Genomic DNA, 22,199 nt, shown 5'->3' with positions numbered 1-22,199 from the left:
AGCATTTGTTTAGAATTATTACGTACCTTAAGGTAACCAGGAGACGTTCCTCAGGTGGAATCGCTCTACGGAGCTGTGTGTCCTGTCTCCGGATGGCTCCTTGGACACGAGCAAGCAAATCCCGGAAAGAGTCTTGTGACATCCTGGTATATTCCGGGAAATTTTCCGGGTTCTCATTGAGCTCGACATACAGGGTGTGATATGCACCACGGCTCTCCCGCAGTTCTATAATTGGGTGTTGCCAAAAACGCCTACGCCATGTCCTTCTCTGTCTTTCACGGATTCGGTGTTGCTCCCAAGCAAACGCACATGCAAGAAAAATCTTGATGCTTAGATCCAGGTTGAAGTAAAAGCTATCCATGTGAAGATCCATCATGTCACAGGATACAGGAGCAAAATCTGAAGATTTCAGCAGTCCTAGGGTCTATATATAGATATCCCATAATACACGCCCTCTGTAGTCCCATTGGCTGTTTCTGGTAATCTAGATTTTTCTCCTGTAAATTTTTTCAACATGCGCACAAAAAACGCAAACGCATGAAAAACGCATAAAAAAGCATGTAAACGCAGCGTTTTAAAGCCGCATGCGTTAACCGCATGCGCTTTAGAACCGCTGGGTTTAGACGCGTTTTCCTGCGTTTTTCTTGTCCTTGCGTTTGCGGATTAAACACTGCAGATTAAACCACAAATGTGAAAGTAGCCTTAGCAATAGGTTGAAGAGATGGGTTAGGGCCAGGATAATCTTGCTTGGAGGCACTGGCTGACAGACAGAAAAGAGGCCCAGTGTAAGAACAATATATGGGCCCTTTGCAGTCCAATAGCTCCTCATAATGCACAATTTCACCTGCTTTAGAGGTAGAAGCAGCAATGGAGTACTTGTGAACACAGTCTTTTACCTCTACAGTAAACCTTGCTCTCCAAGCATATCTACCCAGGTGTTTAGGATAGCTATTAGTAAAAAGATGTGCTCCCGTGTGCACTGTGCAGTCCCAAACATCCCTACCATTATCCAGCAGGCATTTTTGTATGTAAATAGTATAGTATTTTCATAGCAGTAGCTACTTTGCAAACACTTTTATATGATGGCCTTAATTACAGGTATTTCCAACAATATCTTCACACGTCCAATTGTATCTATATCTGGTAGCAATAAAGCCTTTAGAAAAATGCAAACAATTGGACATCTTAAAATCATTTTTGCAATTGGGTTTCATTACAAATGTTGCACCATTTTGTTTTACAGGCTGTTTCCTGACACATTCAACTTTGATGTGGTCTGTGGTAAATCAGCTAAAAGCTCAGAAAAAGACAAATAGAGACTAGTGATGAGCGAATATACTCGTTATTCAAGATTTCTCAAGCATGCTCGGGAGTCCTCCGAGTATTTTTTAGTGCTCGGAGTTTTAGTTTTCATCGCCACAGCTGAATGATTTACATCTGTTAGCCAGCTTGATTACATGTGGGGATTCCCTAGCAACCAGGCAACTCCCACATGTACTTATGCTGGCTAACAGATGTAAATCATTCAGCTACGGCTATGAAAACTAAATCTCCGAGCACTAAAAAAATACTCGGAGGACCCCCGAGCGTGCTCGAAAAATCTCGAGTAATGAGTATATTCGCTCATCACTAATAGAGACGTTACAAACGTTTCTGTCCTAGAGGCTGATCGACAGCTTCTCTGTAAACTAATTCTGAAGCCAGATATAGTGACTTTACACAGGTGCAACATTTTTTACAAAACCCATTTAGCAGCACCACTCCAGCATTTATTTTTTTTTTTTACCACTGGAGTGGTGTTAATACTGCACATTCCCTGCCCTTGGTAACATACTTACCAGCTGCCATCCTCTGTTCTCGGTGCAGCGCCGGTCATCTGCTGCAGTCTGTGACCTGCCGGATCGCTCCAGTGTCTGCTGGGTGAGCCGGAAGTCACTACTCAATGTAAGTCTATGAGCAGGGGCGGATTATAATGAGGTCAATCAGGGCGGTAGCCCAGTGTTGTGGGGGGGGGGGCCCTGGGCTACCGCTCAGATTGACCGCCGCCATCAGGGCATTACTGCCCTGACTGGCGTATTGGCCCGGTGGGCAGAGGGGGCCCGCATCGGGCCCTGTCACATCTGCTCACAGGGCCCCTACCGGCGTTGCGGTAGTTTAACGCTATTGATGTGCGGGCCCGCACATCAATAGTTAACAGCCGCCAGCCAATCGGAGGCTGGCAGCTGACGTCAGCCGCAGCGTGCACGTCGCCGGCGTCTGATGTCATTGTCAGTCGCCGACGAGTGCGCGCTTCAGCTGCGAGGTGGGAGCTTCGCTGCAGGAGCGCGGTCAGGTGAGAAGAACTCGTTTTTTTTTTTTTTTTTTATTGAGTGCGGCAATCCGGGAGACATGGGCCAGAATGCTGGAAACTGGGGCAGAGATGCTGGACATGGGGGGCAGAGATGCTGGACACATTGGGGGCAGAGATGCTGGACACATTGGGGGCAGAGATGCTGGACACTGGGGCAGAGATGCTGGACACATTGGGGCAGAGATGCTGGACACATTGGGGCAGAGATGCTGGACACATTGGGGGCAGAGATGCTGGACACACTGGGGGCAGGACTGGAGACACTGGGGCAGGATTGGAGACATGGGCAGAATGTAGATACGGGGCATGATTGGAGACACGGGGCAGAATGAAAGACATGGGGCAGGATTGGTATCCACCCTTAGACCCACCAGGCCGGGTACATGTCACGGCTAGATGTTTTACAAAACTGGTGGTGCGTGGTATAACACTCCCATAGGTTACTACAAGAGGTTGCTTGTGTTACAATGACCTTTACCATTGATGTTGAGGGTTGTGTTTGCCTGGGATATTTTTAGAAGGGTTTGGTCTTCACTGGATGTAGTTGTTAAATGCACTGATGCAAGGATATATGTATTATTGCACTGAGGGCCACTTATATCTGGTGTCTTTGTTTATTAACACTTTCATGACTTTGTCTGTGTTTTTAATTGTTTGTATTAGTTTATAATAAAGCTTTTTGATATTTTTATACAAAAACTCCCGTTGTTTCTCTGGTGTTTTCATTTTACTTTTTGAGTACACTGTTTTAAATGGGGGGGGCGATCCTGTTACTGTGTAGAGTTACACTATGTCGCCTTTTTTTCTTCATGTGGTGAAATGTAGAAGTTGGGAAAAATTAAGTAATGTGTTCTGCAACCGGAGCTCGAGATAACTGTGTTATTTCCTGCAGAGACGAGTCCTGGCTGGAAGAAGTGATGGCGGTCTGTGCTGGATGAAAGATGAAGGACTTCACGTAGAGACGTCACTGGTGAGTCAGTGTTACCTATACACTGACACTATACACTGTATACTATATACAGACATCCTGTGTATAATGTCACCAGTGATCACTGTATAACCTCTACACAGACACTGCATACTAAGTACACATCTCCTGTGTATAATGGCACTTATGGTGATAGTATTGTTTTTTTAATTACTGATCAGTATTGTAGTATTCAGTCACTATGTGGTGGTAATATGTGGTCTGGACATGGTGTTGTGGTATTTGTTCCTTGTATGTGCTATTTGGTCACTTTGTGGTGGTAATATGTGGTCTGGTCATGATGAGGTGGTATTTGTTTGTTGTATGTGATATTATTCAGTCACTGGTGGTAATATGGTGTCTGGTCATGGTGTTGTATTTGTTCCTTGTATGTGATATCATTGGTCATTTTAAAAATTGAATAATAAATAAAAATATACCTAAATTGTATTGCATATTTTAACAAATATTTAATAGGTTACAATAGAGTGGGGCCCGGCCAAAAGTGTCTACCGTGTTATGGTGGTGGCTTGAAAAATCTTTTGGCCAAAACCAAAGCTGCTGGCTATATGTGTGATCTGGTGATGGGAACTGTCAATGTGTGATAGGTGAGAAGTGGAGTTTCACTCAGCAACTATTTTTCTGGAATAATCTGGCTCAGGTATATGATGACCCCGTCACATGATCAGGGGGCCCACAGAGTCTGAACAGCCCCCGGGGCCCTGGCTACCCTTAATCCACGCCTGTCTATGACAGCCCGAACGAGGCCAGAACCAGACTCTCATAGACTTCTAGTGAGAGCTTGTGACTTCCTGTCAGTCAGAAGCTGCGGTCACAAGAGCGGCGCTGGGAGGAGCAGAAGATGGCGGCTGGGGAGTGTATTACTGGGGGCAGGGAACATGGATGAGTAACACCAGTGCGGAGATGAAATTACAAAAATGCTGGAGTGGTGCTTTTAAGTAAGAAAAAAAATTGTCCCCAAAAGTAGAAACCCCCTTCAAAAAGAAAAGAATCAGGTGTGGAGTCGTTGCTAAAGTCTGTCACATATTTACAGCATCGAATCACTGTCATAAACTGACAAGCCGTAAATGCTAAAGGGGGCGTTAACACCCACACCATGGTACATGGCAGCCCACCCTTGTATCCCCAGCTTCACCTTTCGAGTCCTAGTCAGCGGCAATAGCTTATTGGTCACTTAATGGCGGCGGACACATTATCCCACATCTGTGGCATCTTTAGGTTTAGTCTCAGTGTTATTAGCAGCCCAGCTCACACCCCACAGTGACAATGTCTATGGCGCCCAGCCCACGCCTCCTTCCTCAGCCATGCGCCGCACTCCCGCGTCCCCAGTTTTCCGCTCTGCTCCCAGCTCCCCCGCTAGACTCGCGCTGCCGGCATGACGTCAGCAGTGCCGGGGAGCATTCAGACTACAACTCCCAGAAGCGTTTGCGGCCCAGCCTCTGATTGGTGGATGGGGTGGACGTGGCAGCCGGTTTGATGCTACCTCAGCTTCCGGTGAGGTGCTGGTCTTACAGGAAGATGGCTGCTGCCTGGCTGCTCTTGCTCGCCGCCTGTATGGGGCCGGCCACCTCCCTCTACTTCCACATAGGAGAGACCGAGAAGAAATGTTTTATAGAGGAGATTCCGGACGAAACCATGGTGATAGGTAAATTTCGGGGGGAGTGTGAACAGTTCCTCACGTCTCGTGTTGCCCCTCTCCCTGCTCCTTCAGTAGCTGCTCAGCCTCAGACATGTGCAGTCCATTGCTATAGTGTCCTGCCATGAGACTTCCCGGCCACTGTCCCCTATAATGGGAGGCCTGCTGACAAGCCCCTGCCAGGAGATGCCATTGTGGGGAGGGGGCTGCAGGTCTGACTTCTCCTCTAACACGCTGGCATTTCACTGCTCTTTGGGGGCTTTTAGTCAGGTGACATTTCTATGCTAGTAAGGGGGGGAGGCACTGATGCCATCTTCTGCCAAGTCTTCATGGCAAAGTAAAAGGATAAAGTATATTCTGGCCATAGTGACAGCCGCATTTACCTCACGGTGCGAGGACTTTCCACCCCTAACCCCACAGTCCCCTGGTGTTTCAGTACTTTGCATGCAGACCCCTTTTAGGCCTGTTGCCCCACTATAGACCCCTAACCTCGTACTGCTCTGTCCTACCAAGTGGTAGCACTCCAGGGTCCAAGTCTACTGAGGAGTCCCGGTGAGCCGTGCCTCAGCCCATCCACCGTGGCTTCACTGACAGGAGGTCAGGATCTGTCACTATTATTTATCGGACAGTCTGTATTCTGCTGGACCGCTTACCAGCCCCTCCTGAGAGAAATGGCACCAACCACACAGTGCACACCTAAACACTCCATGGCGGAGATTTCAGTAATGGGGTCTGGCTTCTGGCAGTGGCGCAGATTGCACAGCCTGAGATCACTGGATGCCGCTGCTACATTGCAGCTATGTGCAAATGTACGGGGTCTCATTGTGACCCCCAAGATACCAAGAGATACCAGCAGAACCAGTTGAATTTTTTTCGGACATGCCTGTTGCAGTACTTTGCAGCTCGCAGTGTAACGCCATTCACTTGCACTTTGCTGCTATGTAGCAGTGGCATGTAAGCCTGTGTCGTGGCCACTGTCTCCTGGAATCCCTGCCTTACTCGGGACCGCTAAAACAGGGAAGCCATCATCAGAAAATGACCTATTGATTACATCAGGTTTTTGTTACATGTATTTTTTTTCGTTTTAGCAATTTTTTTTTCATATGATCATTATTATATAATGAAAAAAAAAACTAACTAGCAATCTTCCCAGTGGGAGTTTTCAGAACCCTTTTCGAGAATAATAATAATTTTATTTCTATAGCGCCAACATATTCCGCAGCACTTTACATTATAGAGGAGACTTGTACAGACAATAAAGACATTACAGCATAACAATAATCGCATAGATCAAAACAGCTGCCAAGAGGAATGAGGGCCCTGCTCACAAGCTTACAATCTGAGTAGGATTCTGATGTCTATACACAGCTGATAACACAGGATCCACTGTTCACAGTAGGTGATGTCATTAATGACCCTGCCCCTTTCCTCACAATTACTTTTGCACAGGCTCATTACACAATTTAATTGAAAAAGATAAGGCTAGGGTCCAAGCATTGTGGCTAATGCGCATATGTTATTTCCTGAAACAATTGGAAGTTTGAGTCTGGAGGTATGTGCACATTGGGGGTAAATTTATTTTTTTGCTGAGTTTTTGTAGCAGAAACTACTACTTTTTGAGGAGGATTTAGGCTATGTGCCCATGTTGCAGAATTTTCTGCTTCAAATCTGCACACCCTTGGCAGGAAAAATGCATGCGGATTTAGACGCGTAATTGACGTGTTTTGCATGCATTTTTCATGCGATTTTCAATTTTTCTAATGCATGTCTATGGGTACGGATTTGCCATGATTCCACAAAAATAATGAACATGCTGCGTTTTTTACCACAATGCGTTTCCATCGCAGAAAAAAACGCAGCATGGGCACATCAATTGCGGAATGCATCAGAAATGAATGGGATGCTGTTTGTAAGTGTTTTTTAAGCGTTTCCGCAGTGGAAAATTGCAGCAAAAATGCTTAAAAACCGCAACGTGGGCACATAGCCATGGAAAGTTTCCTTTCGGTTTCTAATCCAAAATCTCAGCAAAAAAGTCTCATGCCACTATTCTTCCAGGGGGCGTTCACGAGTCTGATGCTCCTGGTTCATTAAGAGGTGCCACCTCTTAATGAACCAGGGGCATCTGACAAGTGGCATACACCTCACCACAAATCTTACTCCAGTCACTGACTGCAGTAAGATTTGTGATGTAAGGGACACCACAGCTAGTTACACCCCAGTTCTGCTCCTGCACCCCTAATTTGCCAGAGCTAGGTGAAACTGGTATAAAAAAGCCAATAGTTGCAAAAATGTCATGACTTCTCAGTGATTTATGCCAGAATTCTGGCATAATTGTTTTGCTGAATCAGGCCCACAGTGTGCACATATCCTAAAAAAGGTAATTAGTGATGAGCGAACGTGCTCGGATAATGTGTTCTTGGAGCACGCTCGGGTCTGAGTGTCTTTGACGTGCTCAAATAATATGTTCAGGTTTCCACGTCTGCATGTCTAGCGGCTGTTTGACAGCCACAACACACGCAGGCATTGCCTAATAAACAGGCAATTCATGCATGTCAGGTGCAGGGACTCTAACATAGTATTTGAGCACGCCAAAGACACTCGGTTAGCACCCTAGCCTGCTTGGATAACACCTTATCTGAGCACATTCGCTTATCGCTAAAGGTAACTGAAAAAAATGAACAGGAGTACAACTTGGTATGCAAAACATAAGAGCATGTTCACACTGGCCATCAAACAGACAACACCTAGACAGAAAGAAAAAGGAATATATACCTTGCTGGAAGTAAATTAGTACAATAAATAGAAATAGTGTATATAAATAACGTAGGGTACTTGGTGAACACATTTTTTTTTTTTGTATAAAAAAAAAATTAGCATAAAAGCCATCCCACCAATGTCAAGGTGTACCAAAATCAGGATGGTACGAACCCTTAGTATTAAAACCTTACCATGTGTCAAAATGACATCAATGTGAATTGAGGCTGAGTAGGACCGGGTCCCGAATACAGACACCCAGCAGCTGTATAAATGTAATGTGCAGCTCAAAGGAAGGGAGGCCACAGCCGTACCTGCACTAAGTGCAAAAAACGATTTGGGTACACCTTGGCCCTGGTGGGATGGCCTTTATGCCAGTGTTTACTAAGTACCCTGTTATTTGTATGCACTATTGCTTTTACTTGCAGCAGGATATATGTTCACTTTGTTTCTATCTTAGTTTTCATGTCTTAAAGCAAGTATGAAAGTTGCTCAGACAGACAGGCAGCTCAGCAGTGCATCAGTGTACAGCCGGCGTGATTACAGCCGTCACTCAGTGCTATGAGTGGTGATTGCTCTGGGCACGCCAGCATGACTGAGCCTTCAGTTACCAAGAGAAATAAAGTTCATTTTCTCCCAGGTGCCACCCTTACAGTGTGACTGACGGGCACCTTCATCATGCTATCAACCTGCAGCGTCTGACATGACAGGTTCTCTTTAACAGATTGTGATGTGGAAAAATTAAAAAAAAGAAATCTAAAACTAATATAAACAGTTAGCCGTTTTTTTATAGTCTCTTTAACTATGGATTATTAATTTAATCCATTCCAAAATCAATATATCCTATTCTACAAAAATCTTGTAAAAATGAAATCCACGATGCCGATACGTACAGCTTCACATAGACCCTAAGCCGTAACCTACTTTATGAATGTGCTGAGAAAGCCGTGCGGTTTACAACGATACCGGTTTGTCTTTCTGTGATCTTCGTGAAGCATGTAGTATGGACTGACAATCTAATTTGCATTCTTTTAGTCTGGTTTTTACTTTTTTTGTAACCACAAAGCACCACTAAAATGCATTTTGAAACTGTTTACTTTCCGTAACTATTATTTTTATGTATCAGACGCTTTTTTTTTTCTTTACAGGTGCTGGGTTAGTTACATTAATTTGGACTGGCAGCAACTTTATTTTTTCCTGCTTTTATCTATTTCTTATTCATTTATTTCACACATTGAGCCACCCATAAAGTTAAAAGATAACGTTTGGGGACATTTCAACATTTTAAATACTTTTATTTCTATATTTTTTATTTTGATTTGCACTGTAACTGGGTCTGGTATATTAGCCCCAGTTACAGGGACAATGAAGGCTCTTGCCTACATAGCAGAGCTGACTGGGTCTCTAAGGATCCAGCAGCAACTGCTCCATCCCTATACCCAGTGATCATATGTTCGCAGGTGCTTTACTGTGCAGTGTTTTTTGTTTTTTTTTTGTTTTAACCCCTTCCCGACATTTGACGTACTATCCCGTCGAGGTGGGGTGGGCCCGTATGACCGCCGACGGGATAGTACGTCATAGCCGATCGGCCGCGCTCAACGGGGGAGCGCGGCCGATCGCGGCCGGGTGTCGGCTGCATATCGCAGCTGACATCCGGCACTATGTGCCAGGAGCGGTCACGGACCGCCCCCGGCACATTAACCCCCGGCACACCGCGATCAAACATGATCGCGATGTGCCGGCGATGCAGGGAAGCATCGCGCAGGGAGAGGGCTCCCTGCGGGCTTCCCTGAGCCCCCCGCAGCAACGCGATGTGATCGCGTTGCTGCGAGGGTCTTACCTCCCTCCCTGCCTGCTCCAGACCCGGATCCAAGATGGCCGCGGATCCGGGTCCTGCAGGGAGGGAGGTGGCTTCACAGACGCCTGCTCAGAGCAGGCACTGTGAAGCAGCCTGTACTTCTCGCAGATCGGTGATCTGTCAGAGTGCTATGCAAACTGGCAGATCACCGATCTGTATTGTCCCCCCCTGGGGCAAAGTAAAAAAGTAAAAAAAAAAATTTCCAAATGTGTAAAAAAAAATAAAAAAAAAATATTCCAAAATAATGAAAAAAAAAATATATATATTATTCCCATAAATACATTTCTTTATCTAAATTAAAAAAAAAAACCAATAAAAGTACACATATTTAGTATCGCCACGTCCGTAACGACCCAACCTATAAAACTGCCACACTAGTTAACCCCTTCAGTAAACACCGTAAGAAAAAAAAAAAAAAACGAGGCAAAAAACAACGCTTTATTACCATACCGCCGAACAAAAAGTGGAATAACACGCGATCAAAAAGACTGATATAAATATCCATGGTACCGCTGAAAACGTCATCTTGTCCCGCAAAAAACAAGCCGCCATACAGCATCATCAGCAAAAAAATAAAAAAGTTATAGTCCTGGGAATAAAGCGATACCAAAATAATTATTTTTTCTATAAAATAGTTTTTATCGTATAAAAGCGCCAAAACATAAAAAAAATGATATAAATGAGATATCGCTGTAATCATACTGACCCGACGAATAAAACTGCTTTATCAATTTTACCAAACCCGGAACGGTATAAACGCCTCTCCCAAAAGAAATTCATGAATAGCAGGTTTTTGGTCATTCTGCCTCACAAAAATCGGAATAAAAAGCGATCAAAAACGGTCACGTGTCCGAAAATGTTACCAATAAAAACGTCAACTCGTCCCGCAAAAAACAAGACCTCACATGACTCTGTGGAGCAAATGTGGAAAAATTATAGGTCTCAAAATGTGGAGACGCAAAAACTTTTTTGCTATAAAAAGCGTCGCTGGTTTCACACTTCCGTTTTTGTCTGCAGCGTTTTTTGCACAAAAAAACGCATGCGTTTTTTCCCTATATTTAACATTGAAAACGCATGCGGTTTTTTTGTACGCGTTTGGTCGCGTTTTCAAACGCATGCGGTTTTTTTCTGCATGCGTTCATTTTCAGAAATACAACCTGCAGTATTTTCTTGCGTTTTTAAGCACATGCGTTTGTTTGCGTTAAAAACGCATGCATTTTTATCGAAAAAAACAGAAAACACACTGAAAAGCCACCCACCACCATCAAGGTGATAAAGGGATCCAAACCCTAACCCTAACTCTACACCTAACCTCACCCCTAACCGTTTAATGAACATTTTCTGACAGTCATAGTGCCACGTATTTCAGTGCCACGTATTTCAGTGCCACGTATTTCAGTGCCACGTATTTCAGTGCCACGTATTTCAGTGCCACGTATTTCAGTGCCATGTATTTCAGTGCCACGTATCACGTATTTCAGTGCCACGTGTTTCAGTGCCACGTATTTCAGTGCCACGTATCACGTATTTCAGTGCCACATATTTTAGTACCACGTATTTCAGTTGCACGTATTTCAGTGCCACGTATTTCAGTGCCACGTATTTCAGTGCCACGTATCACGTATTTCAGTGCCACGTGTTTCAGTGCCACGTATCACATATTTCAGTGCCACGTATTTCAGTGCCACGTATTTCAGTGCCACGTATTTCAGTGCCACGTATTTCAGTGCCACGTATTTCAGTGCCACGTATTTCAGTGCCACGTATTTCAGTGCCACGTATTTCAGTGCCACGTATTTCAGTGCCACGTATTTCAGTGCCACGTATTTCAGTGCCACGTATTTCAGTGCCACGTATTTCAGTGCCACGTATTTCAGTGCCACGTATCACATATTTCAGTGCCACGTATTTCAGTGCCACGTATTTCAGTGCCACGTATTTCAGTGCCACGTATTTCAGTGCCACGTATTTCAGTGCCACGTATTTCAGTGCCACGTGTTTCAGTGCCACGTGTTTCAGTGCCACGTGTTTCAGTGCCACGTGTTTCAGTGCCACGTATTTAAGTGCCACGTATCACGTATTTCAGTGCCACGTATTTCAGTGCCACGTATTTCAGTGCCACGTATTTCAGTGCCACGTATTTCAGTGCCACGTATTTCAGTGCCACGTATTTCAGTGCCACGTATTTCAGTGCCACGTATTTCAGTGCCACGTATTTCAGTGCCACGTATTTCAGTCACGTTTAGGGTTAGGGGTAGGGTTAGGGCTAGGGTTGGAGGTAAAGTTAGGGTTGGGGCTAAAGTTAGGGTTGGGGCTAAAGTTAGGGTTAGGGTTTGGATTACATTTACGTTTGGATTAGGGTTGGGATTAGAATTATGGGTGTGTCAGGGCTAGGGGTGTGGTTAGGGTTACCGTTGGGATTAGGGTTAGGGGTGTGTTTGGGTTAGGGTTTCAGGTAGAATTGGGGGGTTTCCACTGTCCAGGCACATCAGGGGCTCTCCAAGCGCGACATGGCGTCCAATCTCAATTCCAGCCAATTCTGCGTTGAAAAAGTAAAACAGTGCTCCTTCCCTTCCGAGCTCTCCCGTGCGCCCAAAAAGGGGTTTACCCCAACATATGTGTTATCAGCGTACTCGGGACAAATTGAACAACAACTTCTGGGGTCCAAGTTCTCTTGTTATCCTTAGGAAAATAAAAATTTGGGGGGCTAAAAATCATTTTTGTGGGAAAAAAAAGATGTTTTATTTTCACGGCTCTGCATTATAAACTGTAGTGAAACACTTGGGGGTTCAAAGTTCTCAAAACACATCTAGATAAGTTCCTTGGGAGGTCTAGTTTCCAATATGGGGTCACTTGTGGGGGGTTTGTACTGTTTGGGTACATCAGGGGCTCTGCAAATGCAACGTGACGGCTGCTGACCAATCCATTTAAGTCTGCATTCCAAATGGCGCTCCTTCCCTTCCGAGCTCTGTCATGCGCCCAAACAGTGGTTCCCCCCCACATATGGGGTATCAGCGTACTCAGGACAAATTGGAAAACAAATTTTGGGGTCCAATTTATTCTGTTACCCTTGTAAAAATACAAAGCTGGGGGCTAAAAAATCATTTTTGAGAAAAAAAAAAAAATTATTTTCACGGCTCTGCATTATAATCTGTAGTGAAACACTTGGGGGTTCAAAGCTCTCAAAACACATCTAGATAAGTTCCTTAGGGGGTCTACTTTCCAAAATGGTGTCACTTGTAGGGAGTTTCAATGTTTAGGCACATCAGGGGCTCTCCAAACGCAACATGGCGTCCCATCTCAATTCCAGTCAATTTTGCATTGAAAAGTCAAATGGCGCTCCTTCCCTTCCAAGCTCTGCCATGCGCCCAAACAATGGTTTACACCCACATATGGGGTATCAGCGTACTCAGGACAAATTGCACAACATTTTTTGGGGTCCAATTTCTTCTCTTACCCTTGGGAAAATAAAAAATTGGGGGCGAAAAGATCATTTTTGTGAAAATATGATTTTTTATTTTTACGGCTCTGCATTATAAACTTCTGTGAAGCACTTGGTGGGTCAAAGTGCTCACCACACATCTAGATAAGTTCCTTAGGGGGTCTACTTTCCAAAATGGTGTCACTTGTAGGGAGTTTCAATGTTTAGGCACATCAGGGGCTCTCCAAACGCAACATGGCGTCCCATCTCAATTCCAGTCAATTTTGCATTGAAAAGTCAAATGGCGCTCCTTCCCTTCCAAGCTCTGCCATGCGCCTAAACAATGGTTTACACCCACATATGGGGTATCATCGTACTCAGGACAAATTGTACAACAACTTTGGGGGTCCATTTTCTCCTGTTACCCTTGGTAAAATAAAACAAATTGGAGCTGAAATAAATTTTGTGTGAAAAAAAAGTTAAATGTTCATTTTTATTTAAACATTCCAAAAATTCCTGTGAAACACCTGAAGGGTTAATAAACTTCTTGAATGTGGTTTTGAGCACCTTGAGGGGTGCAGTTTTTAGAATGGTGTCACACTTGAGTATTTTCTATCATATAGACCCCTCAAAATGACTTCAAATGAGATGTGGTCCCTAAAAAAAAATGGTGTTGTAAAAATGAGAAATTGCTGGTCAACTTTTAACCCTTATAACTCCGTCACGAAAAAAAAATTTTGGTTCCAAAATTGTACTGATGTAAAGTAGACATGTGGGAAATGTTACTTATTAAGTATTTTGCGTGACATATGTCTGTGATTTAAGGGCACAAAAATTCAAAGTTGGAAAATTGCAAAATTTTCAAAATTTTCGCCAAATTTCCATTTTTTTCACAAATAAACGCAAGTTATATCGAATAAATTTTACCTTTAACATGAAGTACAATATGTCACGAGAAAACAATGTCAGAATCGCCAAGATCCGTCAAAGCGTTCCAGAGTTATAGCCTCATAAAGGGACAGTGGTCAGAATTGTAAAAATTGGCCCGGTCATTAACGTGCAAACCACCCTTGGGGGTGAAGGGGTTAATAATATCACTGCAGAGTACTATGTGGACCACTCAGATGTTGATAGTCTATGGGCAGTGCGGAAATAGTAAAGCTGGCTATGCAACACCTATGAAGGGGTTACAGTATCTACTATCGATACTAAATGACCGGGCTTATTAGGATTCTCTGCTATGAGGGAAAATTAGGAAGACCTCATGTTTTGGGTTATCAGCTGTCTTTACCTATGTGTATGTGGGTAATATTCTGAAAAAAAGGCTGTACAGTACTGCTTGATAATGCTGGTCTCTAAAATGATGATTACACACAAGGTAAATGACATGTGGAAGTGATGTTTATTCTAGGTTTTTACCCTTCTTCCTTCTTTTACAGGTAATTACCGCACCCAGCTATATGACAAGCAGAGGGAGGAGTATTTACCCGCTACACCTGGCCTTGGCATGTTTGTAGAAGTGAAGGATCCAGATGATAAAGTAAGTGCATAATTCATATAATATAGATATTTATCTTCTTAATGTTACTAACATATACATGCTTCCTCTGTGTAGGTCATTCTTTCTCGTCAGTATGGATCAGAGGGACGCTTCACCTTCACTTCCCACACCCCAGGAGAGCACCAGATTTGTCTCCATTCAAACTCCACTAAGTTTTCTCTCTTTGCTGGTGGGATGTTGGTAAGTTAATAGTTGGGTGAATCTAAGTATGTTTGGACCACCAGGTATCTTATGTGGTTAAGAGGGGGTGCTATATGGTGCCCGAAGTAGAGCTTGCTCATATGCTTCTTTAAAAACAAAATAATAATAATAATTAGCTCCATGAAGATCAAGGAGATCTCCAAACAAGTCATGGACAATGTTGTTGAGAAGAACAAGTCAGGGTTGGGTTATTAAAAAAAAATCCTAATCTCTAATGATTCCTCTGATCATCATCAAATCCATTATCATGAAATTGGAATTAAAATGGTACCACAACAAACCTGCCGAGAGATGACTGCCCACCACAACTCTCAGCCAGGGCAATGAGGGTATTAATCAGAATCAGCACAGAGACTAAATGTAACTGAAGGAGCTGCATAGTTCCCAAGCAGAGACTGGAGTATCTGTCTGTATGACCACAATAAGCCATACACTCCATAGAGGTGGCCTTTATAGAAGAGGAAGCAGAAAAAAGACACAAATTGTAAGTCTCGTTTTGAGCTTCCCAAAAGATGGGGGAGACTCCCCAAATGTATGGAGGAAGGTGCTGTGGTCGAACGAGACCAAAATTGAACTGTTTGGCCACCAAGGTAAACGCTATGTCTGGTGCTAAACAAACACAGCTCATCACTCTAAGAACACCATCCACACAGTGAAACCTGGTGGTGGCAACATCATGCTGTGGGGATATTTTTCGGCAGCAGGGACAGGAAAAATGGTCCGAGTCGAGGTAAAGATGGATGGTGCAAAATACAGACTTATTCTTGAGCAAAACCTGTTTGTCGGTGATTTGAGACTGGGACAGCGGTTCAGCTTCCAACAAGACAATGACCCAAAGCATATTGCTAAAGCAACAATAGAGTGGTTTAGGGTTAACGTGTAAATGTTTTCGAGTGGCTTAGTCAAAGCCTCATACCTTAATCCATTTAATAATTTGTGGACAGACTTAAAGATTGCTGTTCATCAGAAGAAACCATCTAACTTGAAGGAGCTGGAGCAGTTTTGCCTTGAGGAATGGGCAAAAATCCCAGTTGCCAGATGTGGAAAGCTCATAGAGACTTATCCAAAGCGACTTGCAGCTGTAATTGCTGCAAAATGAGGCTCTAAAAAGTGCTGACTTTAGTGGGATCAATAGTTATGCACACTGAAGTTTTCAGTTATTTTCTCCTATTGTTTGCTTCACGATAAAAAGAAAAACAAATATTCACAGTTGTAGGCATGTGTTCTTTACATGAACTGATGAAAACCCTAAAAAACAGTGACATTCCAGGTTATGATGTAGAAAAATGTGAAAAAATGCCAAGGGAATGAAGACTTTCGCAAGCCACTGTAATTGCCAAAAGCGCACTTTGGCTTGTATTGCATTCTGCGTGCGATGCTGATCTCTGTATTCTTATTGTCCTATTTGATTAAACTCTGTCTTGTATATCATGTTTGCATGAATTTTCTTGGCTTATCCCCAGCCGTTTTTGCCCAGTCTACTAAATGATTTAGCTTCCCAAAATGTGTTTGCTTAACAGAGGGTTCACCTTGACATCCAAGTTGGGGAGCATGCCAATAATTATGAAGAGATTGCTGCCAAGGACAAACTGAACACGCTACAGCTGCGCGTACGGCAACTGATCGAGCAAGTGGAACAGATTCAAAAGGAACAAAACTACCAAAGGGTAAGAATACCAGTATTACTGCATTTGATATTGCATCCTGAAAAGTGATTGAATGGGCTATGAAATGCTGTCGTGCATGTGCCTAAAAAGAGTACCATCTGTTTAACCCCCCTTGGCATCACAATGTAACAGTACATCATGGAGTGGGCTCATGATCAATGAATAGGTAGTGATGTACAGACTGGCCCTTGGTCTCACAGCTTGTACTCAACAGCTTCAGAGGCATATATGTGGCTGTGTTTGGGTCAGTACATTTATCACTGTCCACACGGTCCACACGCAGACGATGTGTCATGGATATCTGAATTTGGCCTCACGGAATATGCAATCTGTATGATACAACTGCCTTATGCCTGTATCAGCAGCAATGGAAGCTAGCTCCCATTGCAGCTGTTTAACACTTTAAAGGGAATGTCGCCACATATGACCTATCTCGGCTATTAATCTGGGCATATAGGTTGTAGACTGCTGGAAAACGTCCTCTGTGTGTCTCATATCAGATGCCTTGTTGTTGAGAAATCATTGTGTATCACTTTATGTAAATTACCTCTTCCAGGCTATGGGGAGGTTGCTGCCTTTGAAGATAACTCTGCCTCTTGAGATTATTTTACATGAAGGGGGAGTTACCAGTGAGACATGTAACTAAAGGTACCGTCACACTCAGCGACGCTGCAGCGATATAGACAACAATCCGACCTAAACTAGATCGCTGGAGCGTCGCTGTTTAGGTCGCTGTAGAGACGTCAAACACAGCAGCTCCACAACGATGCAGGAGCGATCCAGTGACGTAACGGCGACTCACTTACCGTTCTCACAGGTCGTTAGCTCCATGTAAAACATTACTGGCATCATTGCTTTTGCTGTCAAACATGACGATACACGCCGACCTGACGACCAAATAAAGTTCTGGACTTCTAGCTCCGACCAGCGATATCACAGCGGGATCCAGATCGCTGCTGCGTGTCAAACACAACGAGATCGCTATCCAGGACGCTGCAACGTCACGGATCGTTGTCGTTCTCGTTGTAAAGTTGCTGAGTGTGAAGGTACCTTAACACAGAACAGGGGAAATTACATTAGTCTTCTTACAAACACATTTGTTTTGCTTCTCTGTGAGCTGTGCTGTATTGTAACAATATTAGAACCCTGTCTGTCTGTGACCTGGAAGCTGAAGATGGGAGAAAGCTGCAGATGTCAGTTATAGTCACACACAGCTCTGCAGTGAGATCAGGGGAGCAGAGAGTGGCCATTACATGTCTCACACTGGTAACTGCCCCTTCATGTAAAATAAGCTCTGGAGGCAGTTATCTTCCAGGCAGCATCCTCCCTAGAGCCTGGAAGATGTCATTTATATAAAGTGATCTCAGATGCTATGTTGTGGATAAATCATCTGATATGAGACACACAGATAAGTCTGTTTTCAGCAGTCTATAACTTGTATGCCCATGTTAATAGTTTAGATAGGTAAAATGTGGTGACAGACTCTTTAAGTGTTGCTGTCAATCTCGGACAGCTGCTTTGAAGTGATGCAGTCCTGTCTGGGCATTTATTGAGGTACCAATCAGCCACTCGTGACCTGATTGTGGATTGCTGATGGGTTGCCATGACAGCCTTGGTTTTCGGGGGGCTTGGTATGCTTGTGAAGCCTGGGCTTTGTATGAGACTGTTCATTTCATTATATTCGTTATATGCTGTAGTACCGTCTAGTGCAGGCAATCAAACATTTGCAGGCTCAGTTCCCCCTAAGAGAACTAACAAAATAAAGTGAAAATTAAAAAAAAATAACTTTTTTTAGTATAGTAAAAAAAAAATTGAATTGTCTCATTTTTTCTTAAAGGTAAAAAAATAAGTTATGAGTTTGACAATGACTATTTTTTATATTTACTTTTTGCAAAGACTAAAATATCAGAATGCTATATGTTTGGTCTCGCCATAGTCATACTGTCCTGAAGAATAATGCTGCCCAGTCATTTTTTACCACACAATAAATGCCATGAAAACAAAGGCGGAATTGTTTCCCCACCCCACCCGTTTCACCCTACTTGGTATATTTTTTTCCTATTTTTCTGTACATAGTGTAATTGAAAACCACAAATTGTTCTGCATACGGTGATGTCAAAGGAAAAATTAAAGTTAGAACTCTCAGAAGTTGAGAAAAATAAAATGCAAAAGGACTACTTGGATGCAAAAGGATACCTTAAGAGGTTAATTTGAGGAATCATTTAATCTTATTGATGTTAAATGTTATCATCATTGGTTAAGTATCAAACTCTTGAGTTGAATATTTTTACTAGTGATGAGCGAATATACTCATTGCTCGAGCACGCTCCGGGGTCCTCCGAGTATTTTTTAGTGCTCGGAGTTTTCGTTTTTCTTGCCGCAGCTGAATGATTTACATCTGTTAGCCAGCATGATTACATGTGGGGATTCCCTAGCAACCAATCAACCCCCACATGTACTTATGCTGGCTAACAGATGTAAATCATTCAGCTGCGGCAAGAAAAACTAAAACTCCGAACGCTAAAAAATACTTGGAGGACCCCCGAGCATGCTCGAGTAGTGAGTATATTCGCTCATCACTAATTTTTACCTGTATTTTCTGATATATCCTATGACATATTGATCAGTTATCCTGGTTCTTGCAGTGGCGGGAGGAGAGATTCCGACAGACAAGTGAAAGTACCAACCAGCGTGTCTTATGGTGGTCCATTGCTCAGACACTGATACTTGTAGCTATTGGGATCTGGCAGATGAGGCATCTGAAGAGTTTCTTTGAAGCAAAGAAATTGGTGTAAACTGTAAAAAAGAGTAGCAGTGTCTGCTTTACCAGAAGTGTTGGATCCATCCCCTGCTAGGTGTCTTCCACCATTAAAATCAATTAGATGGAACTGTTACATGGTGACTCCAGCATGTGGGACCAGAACACTCTACTTGGATCACCATTGTCAGATATGTCCCTGTCAAGCCAGCAGGACCTGTCCTAAAATACTGAATGATTTGTTCTTAATATTCAGTTTTTGCATTTTTTTTTTAAATATTTTTTTTCTATTGAACTAGAACTTGTCCCAAAATGCACCAAAATAAGCTTTGGGGTTTTTTTTCCTCATTTTTTCCTTTATTGCAGAAATCAGGGAAATTATACTTGCAGTAAAAATAAAGGATTTTTTCTTTTTTTTTTTCTTTTTTCAGAATTGTTTTTATGGTGAAGCGGTTTTTGGGTTAATTTTATGTGCTTTTATCATTACTGATGGTTATAGATTTTTCTTTCTATAGAGGTGGATACAAAATATGAATACTGCTCCTGGCCTAGGCTGGCACTGCACTGGAGGAAACTGCCACGGTGGCTAGCAGATTTTTGTTCTGTGACTGACAAAGGTTTGTAGGACAGAATTTGACTTCGCTGCTGTTGTACTGTCATGAGATTTTATTCTGCCACGTTTTGAGATTGAATAGCACTTGCCAAAAACGTGCACACCACCTGCAGTACTGATCTCTAAGAGACTGTCATTAAATTGGCTCCCTTCTTTATTCAGGGATTTAAGCCACTAGGATCCAAGATTATAAGGGTCCTGAAGTTACTGATTTTGATTGTCTGGATATTTTCATGTTTTGCTTTAAATAAAAACAAAATTTCTCTCCATCTTGGTCTTAATTTTGTCTCTTTACTTGCTAAATTTGTGGCTCCAGTGCTTTTTCTTGCTTGTATTAGAAAACCCGCTGTGCACAAGCTTTATATGGCATTTTGTACAATACTTATCGCTATTAATAATCTCTCAACACAGGATAACGACGCAAGAAAACCAGAAAGTAAACCTGGCACTCGAACCCCCCCCCCCCCTTTTACCCCTGTGACCCCCCAGTCTGTTTTCACCTTCCTGACCAACCCAAATTTTACAATTCTGACCAGTACCATTGTCACTTTGAGGTAGTGACTCTGGAACGCTTCAACGGATCCCACTGATTGTGAGATTTTTTTTTTTTTTTTCGTGACGCATTGTACTTTGTTAGTGATGCATTTAGGTCAATATTATTAGCGTTCATTTCTAAAAATATCAAGTTGGACAAAAAAAAATCTGAATTTTGCCATTTTCAATCTCTTTATTTTTATGCCCTTAAGTCAGATATAACACAGAAAATAGATAATAAATAACATTTACCACGTCTCCTTTACATCTGCATCTTTTTTTTTTAGGATGTTAATTAGCAATTATTAATTTTTCCAACTTTATAACTATACAACTATACTTTTGAGGGGCATGTGTGACAGAAAATACCTAATAGTGACACCATACACCATTTTAGAAATTGCACCCCCTCAAAGTTCTCAAAACCACATTCAAACGTGTATTAACCCTTTAGGTGCTTCACAGGAATTAACCCCTTAGTGACGGAGCCACATTTTTTAAATCTGACCAGAGTCACTTTGTGGTATTAACTCTGGAACGCTTCAACATATCCCAGTGATTTTGAGATTGTTTTTTCGTGACACATTATACTTTATGACAATCATAAATTTAAGTTGATATGTTTTGTGTTTATTAAAAAAATCAGAAATTTGAGAAAAATGTTAAAAAAATTAGCAATTTTCAAACTTTGAATGATTGTCCTTTTAATCCAGATAGTCCTACCACCACAAAACATTTCCCACATGTCTGCTTTATATCAGCACCATTTGTAAAATGTTCTTTTATTTTGTTAGCATTTTAGGAGGTTTAAAAATGTAGCAGCAATTTTTCATTTTTTCAAGGAAATTTACAAAATTTATTTTTTTAGGGACCTATCCAGGTTTGAAGTGACTTTAGGGGTCCCATATATTGGGAAACCTCCAAAAGTGATACAATTTTAAAAACAGCACCCCCTGACATATTGAAAACTGCAGTCAGGTAGTTTATTAACCCTTCAGGTGATTTCAGGAATTAATGCTAAGTGACATGACATAAATGAAAATGTGTATTTTTACCATGTAAATGTCGCTAACTTCTGAACAGGTTACAACAGCCGTCAGACTCTAAGGCCGCTACTTGGTCATGAATTGCCAATCGTAAACATCAGGACCACAAAATCATGATCTGAGGGCACCATTTGGCATAGAGGGAGAAGCCACACTCTGTTAAGCATTTATATGATGTAGTCACTATTGACAGCAGCATCTAAGGGGTTAAACAGATTTGGACGGTGCAAACACGGATTGTGGCTGATGCAGCAAGTTGTTAGCTAAAGTGTACAGCCAACAGCTGCTGGATTGTCACCTCTATGGGGATGCTATTCTCTTACATCTCAGGTCAGTTAAGACGTATTGGCGGTCATTAAGGGGTTAAAGCAATGTGGAAGGAAAAAATGAATGTTAAGCTTCTTCCCACAAAAACGTTGCCTTGGCCCCCCTTCTTTCACTTTTAAAAGGGGGAGAAACAGAAGAAAATGAACCATAATTTTTTTTTTTTGTGCGCAAAGTCTCCTGAGTACACAGAAACCTTATATGTGGTGGAAAGCCACTGTTTCGCCATATGGCAGGGCTTGGAAGGGAAGGAGCATCACTTTTCTTTTGGAGCATAAAATTGACTATGTCGCATTTGCAGAGTCCCTGATGTGCCTGAACAGTGGATTACCTTTCCCCACAATTGACTCCATTTAGGAAACTACACCTCTCAAGGAATTCATCTAGTCATGTAGTGAGCATTTTTTACCCTCAGGCAATTCACAGAATTGTTTAGCATTGTGCTGAATAAATGAAAAATTACCATTTTTTTTCCACTGAAATGTTGC

The 22,199-nt window shown here is 42.6% G+C and overlaps 1 protein-coding gene across 1 annotated transcript; it reads left to right on the top strand.

Moving 5' to 3' along the window:
* The first annotated feature begins 4,600 nt into the window (after window positions 1–4,600).
* On the top strand, window positions 4,601–20,076 carry TMED9 (transmembrane p24 trafficking protein 9). Its single transcript, XM_077265681.1, has 5 exons — window positions 4,601–4,983; window positions 14,447–14,547; window positions 14,623–14,748; window positions 16,290–16,436; window positions 19,082–20,076. The coding sequence occupies exons 1-5, from the start codon at window positions 4,815–4,817 to the stop codon at window positions 19,229–19,231; spliced, it is 693 nt and encodes a 230-aa protein (XP_077121796.1). The 5' UTR covers window positions 4,601–4,814; the 3' UTR covers window positions 19,232–20,076.
* Window positions 20,077–22,199: the final 2,123 nt, after the last annotated feature.

The sequence above is a fragment of the Ranitomeya variabilis genome, chromosome 5 (assembly GCF_051348905.1).
Source record: "Ranitomeya variabilis isolate aRanVar5 chromosome 5, aRanVar5.hap1, whole genome shotgun sequence".
Lineage (NCBI taxonomy): Eukaryota > Metazoa > Chordata > Amphibia > Anura > Dendrobatidae > Ranitomeya > Ranitomeya variabilis.
Note: the sequence above shows the minus strand (reverse complement) of the source record. Positions and strands in the feature narration are given on the sequence as shown.

What these genes read in the sequence shown, in the direction of transcription:
- TMED9 (XM_077265681.1), top strand. Translation starts at nt 4,815, where the DNA reads ATGCTACCTCAGCTTCCGGTGAGGTGCTGGTCTTACAGGAAGATGGCT. An exon ending in GGACGAAACCATGGTGATAG is followed by an intron (nt 4,984 to 14,446) that starts GTAAATTTCGGG and finishes CTTCTTTTACAG; the next exon opens with GTAATTACCGCACCCAGCTA. An exon ending in TGAAGGATCCAGATGATAAA is followed by an intron (nt 14,548 to 14,622) that starts GTAAGTGCATAA and finishes TCCTCTGTGTAG; the next exon opens with GTCATTCTTTCTCGTCAGTA.